At 36.3% G+C, this 17,860-nt stretch overlaps 1 protein-coding gene across 1 annotated transcript; it reads right to left on the reverse strand.

The window, feature by feature from the left end:
* Positions 1-662: 662 nt before the first annotated feature.
* WDR88 (WD repeat domain 88) lies at positions 663-17,352 on the reverse strand. The gene is given in 14 exon segments (XM_076349210.1): positions 663-800; positions 2,205-2,297; positions 2,696-2,727; positions 2,730-2,763; positions 4,977-5,056; positions 6,440-6,504; positions 6,506-6,622; positions 9,134-9,262; positions 10,193-10,332; positions 10,818-10,881; positions 12,730-12,812; positions 16,250-16,360; positions 17,019-17,161; positions 17,274-17,352. Coding segments are annotated over 14 exon segments (1,308 nt in total).
* Positions 17,353-17,860: the final 508 nt, after the last annotated feature.

Below are 17,860 nucleotides of genomic sequence, written 5' to 3' on the forward strand. Positions count from 1 at the left end.
ACATTCTCACATATACTGAATAGATATAATCCTCTCAGGGTTGCTCCTAAGAAAGGGTAGAAAAAATACCATGCTCCTTGCTGGGGGGAGCCTTTATTACACAAACTAATTTGTGCTGCATCATGTCAGACATGAACCACAACTTACAAAAAATTTGTAAAGGAGCTTTCAGGCATTGAGAGTGAGGGGTATGGCAAGAAGTTAGAAAAAAGTTCATGGTCTTATTAAAAAACATCTTTCTGATGTCCACTGACAGCAAAGATTCTTTGCTTGCCATAGTCAAGAAGAATGGTTTATCTAAAAAACAGAAGGAAACCTGTCAATAATTTACATATCCTCATAATTTCTTTAGTCAATTGAACTTGGAACTAGTGTATTCATTTAAAATTGTTTAAAATTTCCCAAAGGGCAAGTAAGTAACTTTATTCTCTAGTACCATGCAGCATAAATAAGGTTTCAACTACTGGGGATTTTTATTCTTTACCTGGTATGTCACAGCTATTTAATGGATTAGTACAATGTATTTTATTATTCTTCATACAGAATACTACAGTAGAGCAAGGTTAGAGGAAAGTCTTAGCTTTATATGTGTATTACATAAAGATGTACAGACGCTCCATTTATTTTTAAATGTGTTAACGTCCCAAGACTGCTAGATTAATTTAAAGATCAGGAGAAACAGAAGGTGGTAACGGCAAAATTTTTCTCACTGGAGAAGACAGATGACAGAATACACACTTGGATGTCATTTGAGAGTCACTACACTGCAGGTGTAAGAAAGGTTTTTCACATTCTTCACACTGGTGTAAATAGAACAAAAATGGCATTTCAGTTAACCACCTGTGACAGATGTGCATTATTCCACTCATGAAGGTACAGCTCTACATACACACATATATCTAGGCCTGATTTTTGAGATGCATTGATGTATAGCTGTCGTAAACTTGACACAGATAATGCTGCTCAAAATTCATTCCTGTGTATTTTATGTGAACTCTGATTTTTTTTTTTTCAACTAATACAGTATCATACTTTACTTTTTGGGTGGCTTGATGGGTATCCAGTTTTTAGCTGTTCTGTCTTGGTGATAATCACTAGGTGGTTTGGGGCTTTTTTTGTTTATTTTTTTTTTAACCTGACCATTATCTGACTAAAGGAGAAATGTAGAAAGAAAAATTTAAAAAGGATAATTTATACATAACAATAATTTTAGATTAAATATTAACCCACTGTAGTCACTACAAAGAAGTTTTTCTGCTGACTACACACATACTCATGAAGTTTAATCCACTTCTATCAGAGTCAACATAACATTAATTCCCAGTTCACTCTTGTGAAAATATTTACAAAAAATTTGAGACATTTTTCTGTTTGGCATGCTTTAAGTATTGCTAAAATGCACCAAAGAATCCTTTCCTGTACCAATTTTAACCATATTCTCAAATTTCTGTGAATTGATACTTTTAGGAATGTACACATCTTCACTGCTGGCACATTTATAAAACTTATTTAAAAGCTTAAAAAGCTGCACATTGAATACCTGCTATTCAACAAGAAAGTCTGATAAAAATACTATAGAAATAATAATAAAGTTAATTCTTTTTCATGCAATTTCACTTATTGGTTATTGACAAAGAGAAAAATATACACAAGATCTTGCAAATCCACTACCAAAACCAATTGAGGGACTGTAATAAAAAACATGTTTCAATAGCATTAAGCTTGTTAATGTTCTTCTCTCTTAACATCTATTTCTAATTCATGTTTTAGAAGTCAGAATACATACAGTCTCAGCTTTAAAAAGACACTCCTCGGAATTCATATAAGCTGATTTATGTCCAGGAACGCATGAATATTACCTGCCTTGGTTTAGTAATACTCCTGTATAAGCAGCCTATTACTCTGCAGAAGCATCAGGTGTAGAAAACCAAAATATTTTTAGAAGTACACATACATGGCTCTGTTTTCTAAAAACAAAAATGCACCTGTACATGAAAACTGGTGTCCTTACCAAAATAAATTTTAAAAAAGAACTGTTATTACTACATCCCACTCCTAAAAAAGGATTTGACAATTTTTGCAAATACAGAACAAACACAATCAATTTGTGTTTTCAGCCTGGAAATCTGACAGCTTTCCTTTAGCATTCAAATTTTCTTTCTGAATAAAGTATGAGGTGTGGTTAAAAAACAATGTGATAGGACCTGAGCAATTTTTGAGCCTCTTGCTTTTCTGCTTTCTATCACTGAAGGAATATGATCCGTTATTTCAATATTCCACAGTCTCAAAGTAGAATCCTGAGAAAAAGATGCAATTATTTTGATGTATTTGCAAATTACCAAAAAAGCAATTTACATCATCATTTCCATAAGGATGAAATCTCATCTCATCAGATTAACCCTCTCAATGAGAGCTAAACTCTCTCGCATTTAAATACCATGTCTTTGGAAACAATCTTTAGCAGTCTTAAAACTGCCTGCACATTTAAAAATAACCAAAAATAAACATACTTATCAAATTCTTTTAAAGATTTTCTGTAATTACTTGAGGTAAATACTGATTACAACTTAGCACTTTTATGAACAACTTCACCATTGTTAAATTTCATCAAAAAAAAAAGCTGAAAACAAGGGATGAAATCTTCACATCCATTTATAAGTTAGCTCCTGAAACCACATCAGGAATTAGTGATTACCTTTGAGGCTGAAAGAATCCACCACTTGTTTTGCTAATCGCAACATCTGTCACCCAGTCCCAATGACCCTACAGTAAAGCAAAATTTAACTATAACACAAGGAAGAAAACTTTAAACCTAGTTGTACCATAAATCCATTTTGAAATGCAGTGAGAAAATTCTTATCTAGACCGCCTCATGTCCAGTCAAGAAAAAAATGTTATGAAGTTCATACTTTCCTACATATACCTGAAAACAGTGGCTGTTACGATCTCTGGTAACCAGACCACCAGCTGTGGCACTCAGAATGACAGCTACACAGTTACCATGGGCTTAAGCTCGATTTAAGCATAGGTCTCTTCTATTTTTTGAACAGTTTAATAGAGAATTGTAAAGAGAGAGTTGACTTCTAATACTCATTACCTAAAAAAATCTTGAGGCTGTTTATCATGTGATAATGGAAGGAAGAGCTGTGGGAACAGACAGCAGCTTCCCCCCATTTAAGGGAAGGAAACCAATTCTGAAAGCAGGCCAAGTCAAGCAGCTGTATCGGATATCCTCGTTCTGACAACAGCAGCACCGCTGATTTGAGGTTAACAGCATTGAGTTGGCATAAGAATAGAAACAGGTTAAAATCTAAAATGAATTATTTATTCCAGCTAGGGAGGTTATTCAAACATTAATGGTATTAACAGATAAAATTCCGAGAGTTTACGAAAGCATGGTGTCATTTTGATAGCCAAATGCCACACCTAAGAAATACAATAAAAAGATGAACATACATTTTTCCAGCACAGAGAAGTCATCAAACATGTATACATAAAATGTGGTTTTTACAGCAGAATCTTTAAAACATGTTTTTAAACTTAGTTATGAGCCCAGAATGTAATTATACCAAGGCACGGATACTCAACTGGAATTCTCCATAGTTACAAAGATATTAGCATTTAAACAGATGCCTTCTTTTTTATGGGAAACTGAGTTACTTACAGTCATTGCTGTGAACTGGGAAACTTGCAGTAGCTGTATTACATAAAGCACCGATGCTGGTGGAGAATGTGTACTGTTACTGCTCAAAAAGTTTAATCAGTACAGTTCCAGTTCCGGAGGGTAGGTAAGCTTATGTTTAAGGTAACGGGTGTGAGGCACAGCCTTATGAGCTCTCCTATATGAAGATGCTATCTTAAATGCGACAGCAGTTGAAAGCTATTTTTAAGCCCAAGGTTTTGAAGGAAAGTGGTCTTTTCTGAGATCTTCCAGGTGGGTTTGTTCATGAGTGTTTTAACTAAGCCTTGAATAGTGTATGCAGTAAGTAAAAAAAAAAAAAGTCCATTAAAATCGTATTTTCATAAGATAAGAAAGAGCCAAGGTTGCAAATCTGAACTCTGACATTGCTTGACTTCTGTGAAATTAACATTTGCAAAACGCATGCACGTAACTATGAATACTGTTAATCCTTTTTATTTGACCCACATGTCTGATCATTAGTTCAAGTCTTGTGGATTGTTTCCACCAAAATAAGAAACAAATGAAAAGTATTGTAATACAATATGGTATGTTTGCAAAAAATAAAGTCATGATGGCACAAAAAAACCCTAATGAGAGTTGGACTTTTATTTTATGCAGATATTACTTACTGCCTCAAATTTTAGGTAGTATTATCATGGATACAGAAGAAAAGAGGAGGCCTAGCTCTAAGCAGGGATGGCTAAATACTAAATAGCTACCTCATTTACAGAATTGTCCATCCTAAAAAGTACTGTAACATGGTGGACCACATCCCCATCACTATAAGCAGTAATGTAAACTATGTAACCTAGGGACTGAGCTAAGCTTGACAACCTCAACACTGATATTTACTTTTTTTTTTTAATGCTTCCCTTTTAATGTACTGTTTTCTGTGGACACAAGCAAGCATGTAAACATACAGATATACAAGAGTGCGGCATTTCAAAGTGAATATATGCACTATCCAGGCTCTTGTTACTTGCTGGAAGAAACTCTCTCCTGTAACATAGGTACAACTCCATTCAGTATAATCCTTAAATGTGCTTGTTCATAAAAAGAGAAATGTAATAGCTTATTAACAACTGACTTGACAAAGGTAGTATCTTTGTAGCTAATTGTGTAAGAATATGCTGTTCTAGGAAATTAAATCACGCAAATCCAGGATATATTCCTGCCTGTATCTAAAAAGGACGGGCAAGGGTATTTGTCAGATAATGAAATATACAATGCTTTTAAACCAGCAATACATTTTACACCTTCCCATCAAATTAGTGACCAAATAAGAGCTCAGTACCTTTAAACTTAGCTTTTTATAGCCTGCCTCTGTATCCCATATAGCTATAGTTTTGTCATATCCGCCAGACACAAGTGATGCTGAAATATAAAATCAGAATACTATATTTTATCTTTGCTTTATCATACAGACTAATAAAAGAAGCTCCTTCTAACAGTGAGTCAGACTTTATAAAAAAAATTAAATAATGAGCTATTAGTCATGCCTTAACAAGATAGCAGAAGTTCCTTTCGGCTACTTGTTGTTCATGTTCTTAATTTTGTAAATATTAATATATAAATTTAGCAAACACACAACTGAGTGGAAAAAACCATACATGAAAATTCTGTTGACTTAGAAAATTAAGGAGATGTTTAAGAATTAAAATATAGAGAACACTTTCAGAATTGTTAGGTCAACTGCGAATAAAAACAAAAAAGTAGAGTTTAGTGTGGAAAGCATGCTTTCAGATTCCAATATTCATAGGCCTATCTGTATTTGCATGTCTTCAAGCCACAGGTACATTTTTCCCCACAGAGTTGCTATTTCTTTATTTGAGTTGCCTAACTCAGAAGGCACTGTATGAGTATGACTGCAGATTAACCCGCTGTCAGCAGTTCAGGAGTCATCTTTACCGGAGTATTCAGATGTGAAGTTGCAAAAGAAAACAGCCAATTAGATCACAATGTACAGAAATTCGTATTACTCCATCCCAGTGAAGAGAGGAGAAGCAGTTTCAGCACAGCAGCAGTTCACAGTAACACCAATTTCATGTTGTGGAGGGACTAGGAGTTGTGTATGATCTAGTGAAAGTAATGTTGCTAGGGCAATAAGAAATAGCTCCCCACTACCTGCACTCAGATATAGGTAAACTGGGGAGTCTGTTTCTTCCTCCTATTCATGCAAGCATCGAGGAGACATCAAGTTCCAGGTGCCAAATTGTCTTGCTATAACTCATAAATATCATCTACTTTGAACATGGCGGTTTATGTGCTCAATCAGTGTAGCTGAGAACATCCACGAAGTTTTTCAGAAGTACATTACTAGCATATGTTGTTTGGGCTGTGAAGTAACATTACTTTTGGGGGTACTAACAAAGACATACACATTTTCCTAATTATTACAGATCAGAACAGTATTTACTGAACATGTTTTTTCAACTAACTCATGTTAGGAGAATATCCGCATGTGCTAAGTTAATCTTCTAACATAGTATTGTGCTTATACTCCATTATGATCTTTTTATTATACCTCTTGATAGGTATATCAATTAAGCAAACGTTCCAGTTGCCTGGTTAAGACAGAACACAGATCATCAACTTCAATTTACTTATTTACATGGACATCATTTTCTCATCATTAAACATGTTATCTTGGAAATGATGAATTAATTACCTACATGATTAGAGCGGTCACTCGTTCATCTGAGATGTCCTATACATAGGTATTGAGATACATTGTGCAGTAGTATTAAGACAACTCACTGTCTTGGCTAAAAAGGCAGGAACTAACAGAACCTTCATGTCCTTGGTTCAAGGAAATGGGTTCATGACACAAATTCTCCTGTCTTTATGTCCCATATTTTTGAGCTTTTGTCCCAGGATGCTGTGCACAAGTAATGACCGTCAGAGGTAAAGCAGCAGTCTGAGATAGCATTGCCATGTCCCCTGAAACACAGATGAAAAACACAGGAAGAGTGAGGTTTTGTAACCATTACAAATCTCTCAAAGAGCCTCCTGCAACATTAAGCACCCTGTCTCCATCCAGTAAAGCACCATAAGCATATTCTGAATTTTAACCACATGGAATAGTTCTGTAAAGTCTCTGGAGCTACTTACAACCTCACAGCCAGCACGGGCTTAAATCCCTTATTAGATTAGGTCATTTTGCAGGACTGAACCCTAGCTGTTAAGTGACAAGTGACCAGCTATTTTTTTGTTTAATGCAGCTTAACAAGAAATTGTTTAGCAGCTACAACACAACCACATTTTACTAAGTTACCAAAAAAAGCCACCCATTTTTCATTAAATAAATAGCATGCATCTATCTCCACATGTAAATTTCAACTCAAACATTCAGAGGAAAAAGATTAAACAATTCTAGATTAAAGTCTAGTTTTGGAAGCAGTGATACCCATCAGAAAAGAAATCTGGACGTTCCAGAACTGGGTGAGGACTCTAGTGCTTCCTGAAATCTACAGTGGGGAAAGGATTATGAGCATCTCTTACAGGAAACAATGCTGTAGTCATTGCAATTTAAAAGAAACATTACAATGTTGCATATTGAATTTCCCATCCAAAGTAATTCCTAATCCCTCAAAGACAATTTTATTACAGTGTTTAAAGGCAGACTCTCTCTCCGATTATTGTTTTCAGAATTCAAAGCTAAATTGGTAGGGCTTATTTAAAGCCATTGATATTTTTAACGGTTGATTTGACATCTCTATTGTTGCATACTTCCTTTGTAAAATGATAACAATATCCTAAACTGACATAATGTTTTTACTGTATTACTGACTTCAGTGAGAGATATGAGAGTTTAGCACATGAAGACTCAGGAAATCATACTGAGCAAGGCTTCTGGCACTGGGCATGACCTTCTCCAAAAGCAGATAAGGAAAAATGATCTGGAAAAACTATCTCTGTACTCAGGGAGTGGCCATAATTGGCTCACTGTGAAAATGAAAGTACAAATTGAGCTGGGGTCCACAGCATCTGTCCTGAATCCAGTCCTATTTCATACTTCCATTAGCAATCTAGATAATGAGATAAAGAGTACAGATACGAAATGAAGCCAAAAAGGGTCTGCAGTTATACAAGGGAGAAGATTAAAATTCAAAATTATCTTCACAAATTGAAGAAATCATCAAGAAAATAAAAGGGTTATAACAGTCTCTATAGGAAACAAATGCTGTCATCACTGCAGTTTGTAGGAGTGTTACGGTGTTTAATCCATTGTTTAATATGCATGCTGCCTGATCAGGTCAATTTTGTCAAGTCTGACATTCTGTAGTAACATACAAATAATCACCTGCACAGATAAGAGGTGGGAACAATGGACTACGTCACAGTTCTGCAAAAAAAGGATGCAACAAATATTGACTCCTCTTCACCATCACGCTGTCAAAAAAAGAGTAAATCTCACCCCAGGATGTATGAACAGAGGCACACCCACAGAGAAGCACGTAATAATAATTCATTTCTATTTTTTTCCAGTTAGAGGGGATACTGTTTACATTATGGGGCCATATAGTTCAAGAAAAATGTGGGCCACTTGGAACGATCTCACAGATCAACAACAAGAATGATCAGTAAAATAGGAAATAACAACTAAATATTAAATTAATAAGGATGGTTTAATCTACTGAAAAGATGACTCGGCAGATATAATAGAAGTTCTTGGATATACATAAAAATGTAAAAGAAAACAAGGAATAATCTGATCTCCATGTCTGAAGTGGATCTAAACAGAAACATGTCAGCTTAAGCTGCAGCCAAACTAGTCCACCGTAAGAAAAGGCAGTGAGGCAACAGAACAGATTGTTTGGAAGTCTGTGAGGTCTTCACTGGAGCTCATTAGAAGCAGAGTAGATCATCCTGTGGTTGCTCTGAGGCCCATGAATTTTATGGAGAGCTGAGGTGATCTGGTTGCAGTCCAAAACCTAATTATCACAAAATATTCTGTAAGAACTCATGATTAATTATCAATTCCCAACATCTAGATATATTTTCTCCTTTTCCTCTGTATTATTTTTGCTTCATTCCATAATGTTTTTAAAGACTTCACTATTGTAAGTAATATTTTATCTCCTCATTTGTCAATTATCATATATTTTTCCTAATCAGTAGAAATTAGAACAAGGAGTTTACACTGCAGTACCATATTGCATATACTATCTTCTGTCTCTACATATACCTAAGAACCTAGAAACTCTAAAAAAATAGCACCAGAAATGCTTACAGTCATCAAAATACAATTTTTCAGTTATTTACAGCAGGAAGCTTGAGTGGACCATTTTATTCACGCTTTCTATATATGTCATTTTCTTGCGTATTACTTTATTTAGTTCAACAATTATTGTTCATCTTCTCTAGTACAAATCTTAGCATAAATCTCACTGATAATTGTGAAAGATGCAAATAAGGCCATGCATAATTAACTATAGTATTGTTTCTTACTCATTAATTGTAATTGAGGTGGATCGTGTTATCACATCCGATAGCTTTATGGTCTTATGGTATGATACTGAAGTCACTCTTTGGTTATCAGGGTCAAAACAACATCTTGTGATTGTACTTTTGTGATGATCAATACAAAAAACATCAAGTGAGACTATTAGTTATTTTGAATAATTACATCTGGATCTCAGAACACAGGTCTGAAAGGCAGAACTACCCATAGCTTCTATGCATCAGTCTACTTCCAAAACACTGTAATGTCAAAACTGCTATTTCACTGGCTGGGACACCTCCTCACCTACCTCCCAATGACACAGAGGCCTCATAGTTACTGCAGATATTACGAATATGAACCTGGACCCGGGCACTCAACGTACACAGTTGACAAATTCACATGCTGCCCTGTACTAACTTATTTCTCCGCTCCATTCCTGAAAACAAGCCCGGAAGTGTGGCCCTATAATGCCAATGACACTTAACTACTCAGACGCTTAGGGAGCACTTAAGCAGGTAATTATACTTTAAGAATGCAAATAGCTTCATTAAAATAATGTAAACAAAATATGTCCTGGTAGTGTCGCCTAACAGAGACAGTTCTAATGAAGCTATTATGATCCATTTGTTGCACTTTTTATTTTTAAAACCAAATTATTCTACCATCAGGCCCTGATTCACAGGAGCACGTTAACCATATGCTAATTTAACATTTGTAAGACTGCTCATACATTTAGAAGCTGATTTTGCAGGAATGGCAAACTCCCTGACCTCCAGTCCTGAGTGGAAGCCTCATGGAACTGAGGTCTCACTAGTGAAATTACCTTCAAAGGGAAATTATGCTTCAAAAAAGAATCACTGTTGGTCTAATTTTGGCCTATCAACTCCTTTTTACAAGCCTATTCTGAAAAATACTGGGTTTAATGTCTTCCAGATAAGTTTCTTTTGCCTTTCTCAAGTAAGGATATTTAAACTGAACTGAATTAATTAATTTTGTCAATTTTTTGTAAGAAATAAAAAAACCTCAAGAGCTGCATAAACAAGATGTAAAAGTTGTAAGTCTTACCTTGGATGTGTGCCACTACTGTTGCACTTATTGCATCAAAAACATATATGGTATTTTCTTTGTCTGAACCAGATACCATGTATCTACCATGGCAAGAAATATTACATGAAGTTACAATGCCTTCATGTTCTACTGTCCACTAAAGAGAAAACAAAAGGTTTTAGAAACGTGCTTGAGGGTTAGAGAGAGTTTTACAGCAGACTTTCTACAACCTGTAAGCAGGTTCAGAAAGAAGGCTTTTGATATTACTTTGTTTTGGTGAAAGCTGATAGATGTCTTTATATCCAATTTTTCTACTTTTGCATTAGCAATAAACTTAGACAAGACCACCCTGTTCAAATCCTAAAATGTTAATTTAATCAATCTTAAATGTATCTTCTGTGACAGGTTATTATTATCACACCCATTTGCATCTGAAATAACTGAGACGTTCATCAAGAGACTTACCCAAGATCAAGCAATTATCAGTACCAAAACTAGGACTAAAAATCAAGCCTACCTACCCTAACTATATTGTATTGTGCTAGCGAATAATGTTTTGTTTTCTTATTTATCAATAACAAAGCAATAAATCTGAATTTTACAGTTGTACCTTCTGCAAGATGCATTCAAAAGGATACATACAAGTATTCTTCCTGTTTCCATATCCCAAGCCTTGGCAGTATTATCATATTATGATGTTACCACCCTAAAAATTATGTTAGTGAAAACAGCAATCAATGTTTTCACTTAAAAGAAGGTATTTAAAAAATAAATGACATTTAATTCTGACAAGGAGTTGACATCCTCACATCCACTAATTTAAAATAGATTTTTAAAGACTACAGCAAAAATCATTGCATAGCTTAGTTGAAAAAAGGATTATTTATATTTCAGATAAAAACTAATAATAAAAATGTCATGTATGTAATTTTCAGTGCAAGCAGTCAACTCAATTTCATTTCATCCAGTAATTATTTCTAATGTTAGAATGATTTTAAAGCTATTATGATGTCTTTTCTTTAATGAATGTGAAGTGTTCTTGTCAGTAGGGTTTTTTTGATTTTTCAGTGGCTATGTCGCTACGTAACCCGCTACCACAAACACTGCTCTGCACAAACACAAAACCACATTAGACAAAGCTATTCAATAAAGTTTACTAAAACTAGCAGGTTTGCATGAAATGAGAGGTTAAAAAGTTTTCCTTCACACAGTTTTATTAAAATATTCCCAAATACCTAAAGTAATATTTATATTGAATGTCACTGGATACGACACATTTTTTTAGTACCATTGTGGCTTTTCATTTTGATAAAGTTCATAAACTGCCACTTCTATATATTTTGCCCAAGAAACTCGATGCATTAAGATTCTAACAACTAAAAAATCAATTAGATTATTAAAATCTTTTTATTTTCTCTGTATGTGTGTACTGCCCGCAACCAACACAATCCCTGCTCCTAAACGGAAACACGTAACGCAAAAGACCACATGAAGTTTATGAACTGGTAGCATTTTTGATTGGAAAGTGGTTTCCAGGGCTGTACACAATGGTATTTTACTTGCTTTTTAGCAATTTTCAAAAATACACACAATTGCAGTAGGCAAGGTAGCACGTGTACTATTCAATGATCAAAAACCTAATCAGTCAACTCTACAATCTGATAAAAATTGATTTAAACTATGACTTAATAATAAAATATGCCAGAAATAGTACCCCTGGAGGCACTGCATGACCTACTTAACTGAATGTTAATATATGCTACAGTTGTTTTAATTATTATGTCCACAGATTGACACTGGATTAAGATGTATTTCTTCTTTAATTGACAAGACAGGCTTAATGGAAAGGCTATAGACTATTAATAAACAATACGGACAGAAAAGAACTTTTATGAAGGTATAAATCTCACTGACAGATGAGCCCCTGAACCTTGGGTAATTCAATATTGTTCTTTTATACATGTGATATATATTTACATACCTCTTTCAGAACATATGGCAAAGATAGACTTCCACCCCCATATAACTCAAAAACAGTATTAGACAAGTCCTTTGCCCTAAAAGAGGCCATAATCTATCAGACTATTCCAACATGCATTTAAGACAATAAAAAGATTCTTGTTTAATTCAGCAGACATCATATGCAAAACAGAAAAGATTTAAGAGCTCCTGTACAAATTGAGGGTGAGAACAAGGTGAGATTTATGGTAGTTCACGTGGATGAAGGAGTCTGGCAGTAAACAGTCTGCTAACAGAGTATGGACAGCATAAATGAAAGTGCAAGGATGGAGAGAAGTAAGAAGAGTGTATGGAAGAAGGGAGACGTAAGACAACATTATAACAGAATGACTTATCGTGGAACACAAAAGTAAGCAAAAGAAGTTTGACTTTGATGTAGTACAAGTTAGGAAACCATAGGAAGGATTGAAAAAGTAACTTATCTGTACTAAATTTTGTACTAAGTGTTTCCACATGCACTGAAATTGAACCTTGAAATCACAAAAACCATCACTTTTTTTTTTTTTTTTAATAAATTAAGATAGAACATGGTCACCTTCTGTCATAAGGAGTCAAGTTGCACTCAGAAATTGGCGGCAGAAACTCAGAAACTTGAATAGGAAAACCTTTCTCAACATCCTTGAATAAATCCAGATGAGTTTGATTAGGAAGTGCTTTGCTAAATTGTAAAAAACAAACAAACAAACAAAAAAAAAAACCCAACAAAGCATCACAAAATAAGGGACAACAAAACTTGTGAAATCAGTAAAATAACTCTTTAGTTACTCCTAAAATCTCAGACTCTCTATTCCTTCTTTTCATTTCTATTCCTTCTTTTCATTTCAAGACTGACTGAAACAGAGTTCTTCATCTATCGCACCCAGACTTCTATTTATCTCCTTCCCATCACAATAGTTTTCACCAGAAATTTCTTGAAGAGTTCTCCTTAGACTCTCACATTCATGTCCATCCCTAAATCCTGGCAAGTCTTTCTTCATAAACTAATATATGGCTTTCCATTTTCATTCACATAGTTAAAACTCACACTCTCAAGGCCCGCCATCCCTGTATCAATTATTGCATCATCTTCTTCGCAAATGCTGTCTCCCCTGCTTGTATCCATGTGCAGTGCTCTTCCACAGATTTCCCTTTACTGTCTGTATTATGACATTCCCTCTGTTTATGTTTCTTCATTGATTCCTCCTTCTCAGTCACAAATACAAGTTTCTTGTCTTCAAATACAAAGCTCTTGGTGATTTATCCCCAGACATCATCTCCCTTCTGCCCTACCTTTGATGCCAGCCTTTGTCACTCAGTTGTTAGATTTTCAAAATTGATGAGTTCCCCTTTGCTGTCCTTCATGTTCTGAAGAAGTCACCTATAAATAACTGGAAATCTCTCTCGTAATACAAAATCCCTCTTAATTTTCTGTTTTGTGATTCCTACAACAGCAATCAACAGATTGCCGAGATGATGACCCATACTGCATTACTGGTTCATTTATATTACTCCATCATCTTCTATCTACTTAGTCTGTTACACAGAGAGTTTTAAGTGATTTCAGGAAGGGACTATCTTTTTGTCATACACGTATCATGTTCAAAGCATAGTGCAGTCCTAACCCATGAGTAAAGCCTTGAGGTTCTTTAGTAATACAAATATGAATCAAGTTTTACAAATGGATCATGGTGCCTGACTGTAAACATCAAAACCAAAGAAACCAGGAGGACTGCTGACATGCAGAGTAACTCACAGACCAAAGTATCACAGGATCAGTCATCATACCTTCATCTAGGTAAATAATCTTCTATTTCCATGATGAACCCAATTATTTCAATTAGATTTTCATTTGCATAAGTACCAAGAGGTTTCAGAATCAGTCTGGAAGCAGGCAACAAACTCCCTTCATTGTATATGTGTTCTTTCAGTTTGTCTTAAATATGAGAATAAAATCTTGCATCCCTGACTACTCCTCTTTTTAACATCAACTGTCAAGTCTCAGACCTAGAGCTGCTTCCTTACAAGGACTTTCACTCGGAGGAGCTATCCTGCTAACTTGGCAGCTCTCGATAACAGACAAAACCGGAGTGAAAGTAAACTATTTTTCACTTATTTTCTGAATGTGTGTCAATGCACTTCAGGCCTAACAACTGACACTAGAATCATTAGGAGTGTCTCTAAGACAGAAGGAAAAAAAAACCCCACAGATCAAGTTACCATATGTTCTTCTACTTTTCTGAGTCAAAAGAGCCTTACAGTCACAACTGCCCTTCTAGACTTATCTAGTCTTTGTCTGCTGTGCACCCTATTAATCTTTGTTTTCCAAAAGATGTGCGGACTGTCAGTGAGATACTGTCTGTTCTCAAGAGGAACTTCAAATGCTTTCTCAGCACACTCAGTCATTTGATATCTACTCTTTTAAAGGAAAAAAGAGAACTCCAAAGTGAAGTTGTCAGGGCTGGCCTAGCCCCCCGCGACCAAGTCCTCCATACTCTCCTGAATTCTAATTGCTTCAGCTGTTCCTGCAGAGGAGGAAATTAGGCTTGTCCAGACAAAAGTAAGCTTATCAAAATAAACAAACATAATCTTGCCTATACATTGCTATCAGAAAGTTCCCAATACTCAGGCAAATACTTATTTTGCAGAATCTATCTCAAAGTATCACTCAACAAGTGTTGAATAAATCTTTCTTAGATAAAAATTATAAAGTTTCTTAGACAGATAAATCCTTCCACACTTCAGGCAAGTGTCACATTGTAGCCCCTCCAGCAAAAAGAACATTCGTGATCTACTGTGCTTAAAACAATTAATGGATTATCTTCCTATTTCTGGGTCTTGATTTCAGTTACTTACACGTAAGACAGCTGAATAACATCTCGCTGAAGATGGAAAAATACATACTCCAGTTCTGAGTTCAGACAAAGCAGGAAAGTTTAGAACTGTCAACCTGACAGTTATTAAACTGTAAATGACCGAGATATGTAAATGCTGAGATACACTTATTTTTATTTTTCCTATCTACAATATTTGCTTAAGATCTCCACATGTTTATTTACTTTGGAACTGATCATTAAAAGACAGGACTTTTTTCATTCTAGACTTCCTGATTTCTTGGATCTAGCCATCCACAGCTCTTGGATAACATAATGGTGCTAACCTGAAAATTGCCTGGACTTTTTACACTTTTGGGGTTCTTGGTTTTTTCAGTACATTTGAGAAAAGGTTTGGATTATGGTAGAAACTGCATTGGTAAGAAGTCAATACTTTAGATCCTTTATAAAATCACTTAATCTGTATTCATATCATATTAAGGCATTACTGTAACTCATTACCAATTCTTGAATCATCATGACTGTTTAATATATGCCAGATCTCAATGCCTGCAGTCTATTTAGCACAGCCACATTATCATTTGCTTGCATAAAATTCAAGGGCTCACATAACTATATGTCTCCAAGCTATCTTTTAGACTAAATTTAGATTTGATCACCCAGAATCTGTACACTTCCCCAGTTCAGATCTCATCGTTGCCCTGCCCAGGGTGGCTGGAATTTTAGGGAAACCCCAGCTAACTACACAAAACTTCGAGAAGCAAGAAAATAAAGGGTGCAAATCAAGATTTAAATAAAAGGAAAAAGCAAGAGACAAGTATGAAAACACCATGGCCATGCCGATAACAACTGTGTGATCCCTAACTTTCACATCTCCTCCACAAACAGCCATATACATAAACAAGTCAGAAAAAGGAACTTTGAGGAGAAAAAGAGTAGGCTTTGTGTATCAACTTACAGTTTTAGAAGATTAATAAACCAGAGCTCTGATTCAGTGTATGCTACATATGCTTACAAGGGTTACCCTTTAACGTCAAAGAATACGTTGGAAGTATGAAATAGGAGTTTTACTATTTATCTGTGACTGCAAAAACATTTACAGTTGCTATTTTTAAACTTCAGTAAAATATCTTCAGAAGGCTCCTTGATGATTCAGTCAATCTTCATGCCTGTATAACACTCCTTGTTTGATTTCAGCTTTAAGATTTTTTTTTTTTTTAATTTGTTGTTGCATTCATAACATACCCAGAGCTCCACTGTTCTATCATAAGAGCATGAAAGTATTTTAGTGTCTTCAAAGCAAAAGTGGCAGGTGCTCATAGTATCACTGTGTCCTCTCAGAATTTGAAATTGGATCTGTAAAGGAACACAGCAAAGTTTAGGAGTATTTTTCCTTGAAACTATTTTTGACAGCTTAGTCCACGAGGGGGAGTATGAAAGCAAGAACTGAAGGAGAAAAAAGAATTTTAAGTTCCACTTCTCTTCTCAGAGTTCACATTCTCTCCTTGGTACTAGCTTGGAGCGGATTTACCAAATCCGGCTGAGAAAGAAAGGTTGACGGGTGTGGATTTTATTTTTATTTTTCTGGAGGGGAAGGAGGCTTGGTTTGGTTTCCCAATTCTTCTTCCTCTCATGAAAAGTAAAATTTGTCTTTAAATCTCATGAAGTCTCTCTCAAGTCTTTCAAACACTTGTTTCCTTGATTCTGGCCCATCAAAGGGCAGCACATCAAGCTCTCAGGCCACAGGTTTTAGCCAAGAAAGTTCAAAATATCTTTGACAAAATTTGTAAAAGCCTTTTCTTCAGTCATTTAGGAGTTTGCTCATGACTGTCCAGCATGCATCTGTGTGAACTAAGCTAAAAAAACAGCCGCCGTGAGCATTAACCACACGTAAAGCGACAGCGAGCTTTTCAACCCTCGGCTTCCAGCAGCCCCCGACTACCCCCGGGCACGGAGCCCGGCCTGCCCCAGCCCTGCCCGTCCGCCAAGGCCGGGCCCTCGCTCCCCTCCCTACCTGCGCCGTCGGCTTACGATCGCCCCAGCGACCCGCCGCCGAAGGCGGCTTCGGCTCCGGCGGCGGCCCCAGGGCCAAGGGGTCCCCACGGCTGCTCCTCGCCGCCACTGGCCCCCGCCCGGGCCGCGCTCCCCTCGCGCTACCTCAGGCGGCGGCGTCCCCGCAGCGGGACAGCGGCGCTCGGGGCCGGGCACCACCGGCCGCCGCCGCAGAAGGGGCGCGGGCACGGGGTCGTTCCTACCGCGGCTGCGTTACTGCTCCTGCGGAAACGCCTTTGAAGCTTTAAGGGGACAAACTCCGAGGAACTACCGTGCGATGCAGTTGTCGGGTTCATGTTTTTCCCGTAACGGAGGCAACCTCAAGGCCCGATTTGTTATTTTTCCTTCCATCACTCAAGTTTTCTTGTTGCCTTTACATTTAAAACCGCACAATCTGTGTGTCAACACAAGACTATTACATCACTTTGCTCTCATCAAGAGCTGTCACAAAGCTGTGGATACCGAAAAATACATTAAATCAGGCCCCTGAGAACTGCCATCTACAACAGTGAATTTCAGTTTAAGGCTTTTGTTCATAGTTTTAAGCAGGAATATTCTTGGTTTCCCTGTACAGCTGGAAAGAGAAGTTCTGTGGGTCTCTTAGCAGCCTGTTCATTCCAAGAGCAGTTCACTATTGTTTCATAGTTTATATTAAAATAATTCTACAAGATGACAATTGCTTTTTAAATGCAGTGCATGGAACAAAAAGAAAAGTGGTATAAACAGTTTTCATTGTAACTACATAAAATGAGGCAGATTATAATTATAGTACTAATCTTTTAGTACATTAGCCTTAGTAATTTG

This window comes from Aptenodytes patagonicus, chromosome 11, assembly GCF_965638725.1.
Source record: "Aptenodytes patagonicus chromosome 11, bAptPat1.pri.cur, whole genome shotgun sequence".
NCBI lineage: Eukaryota > Metazoa > Chordata > Aves > Sphenisciformes > Spheniscidae > Aptenodytes > Aptenodytes patagonicus.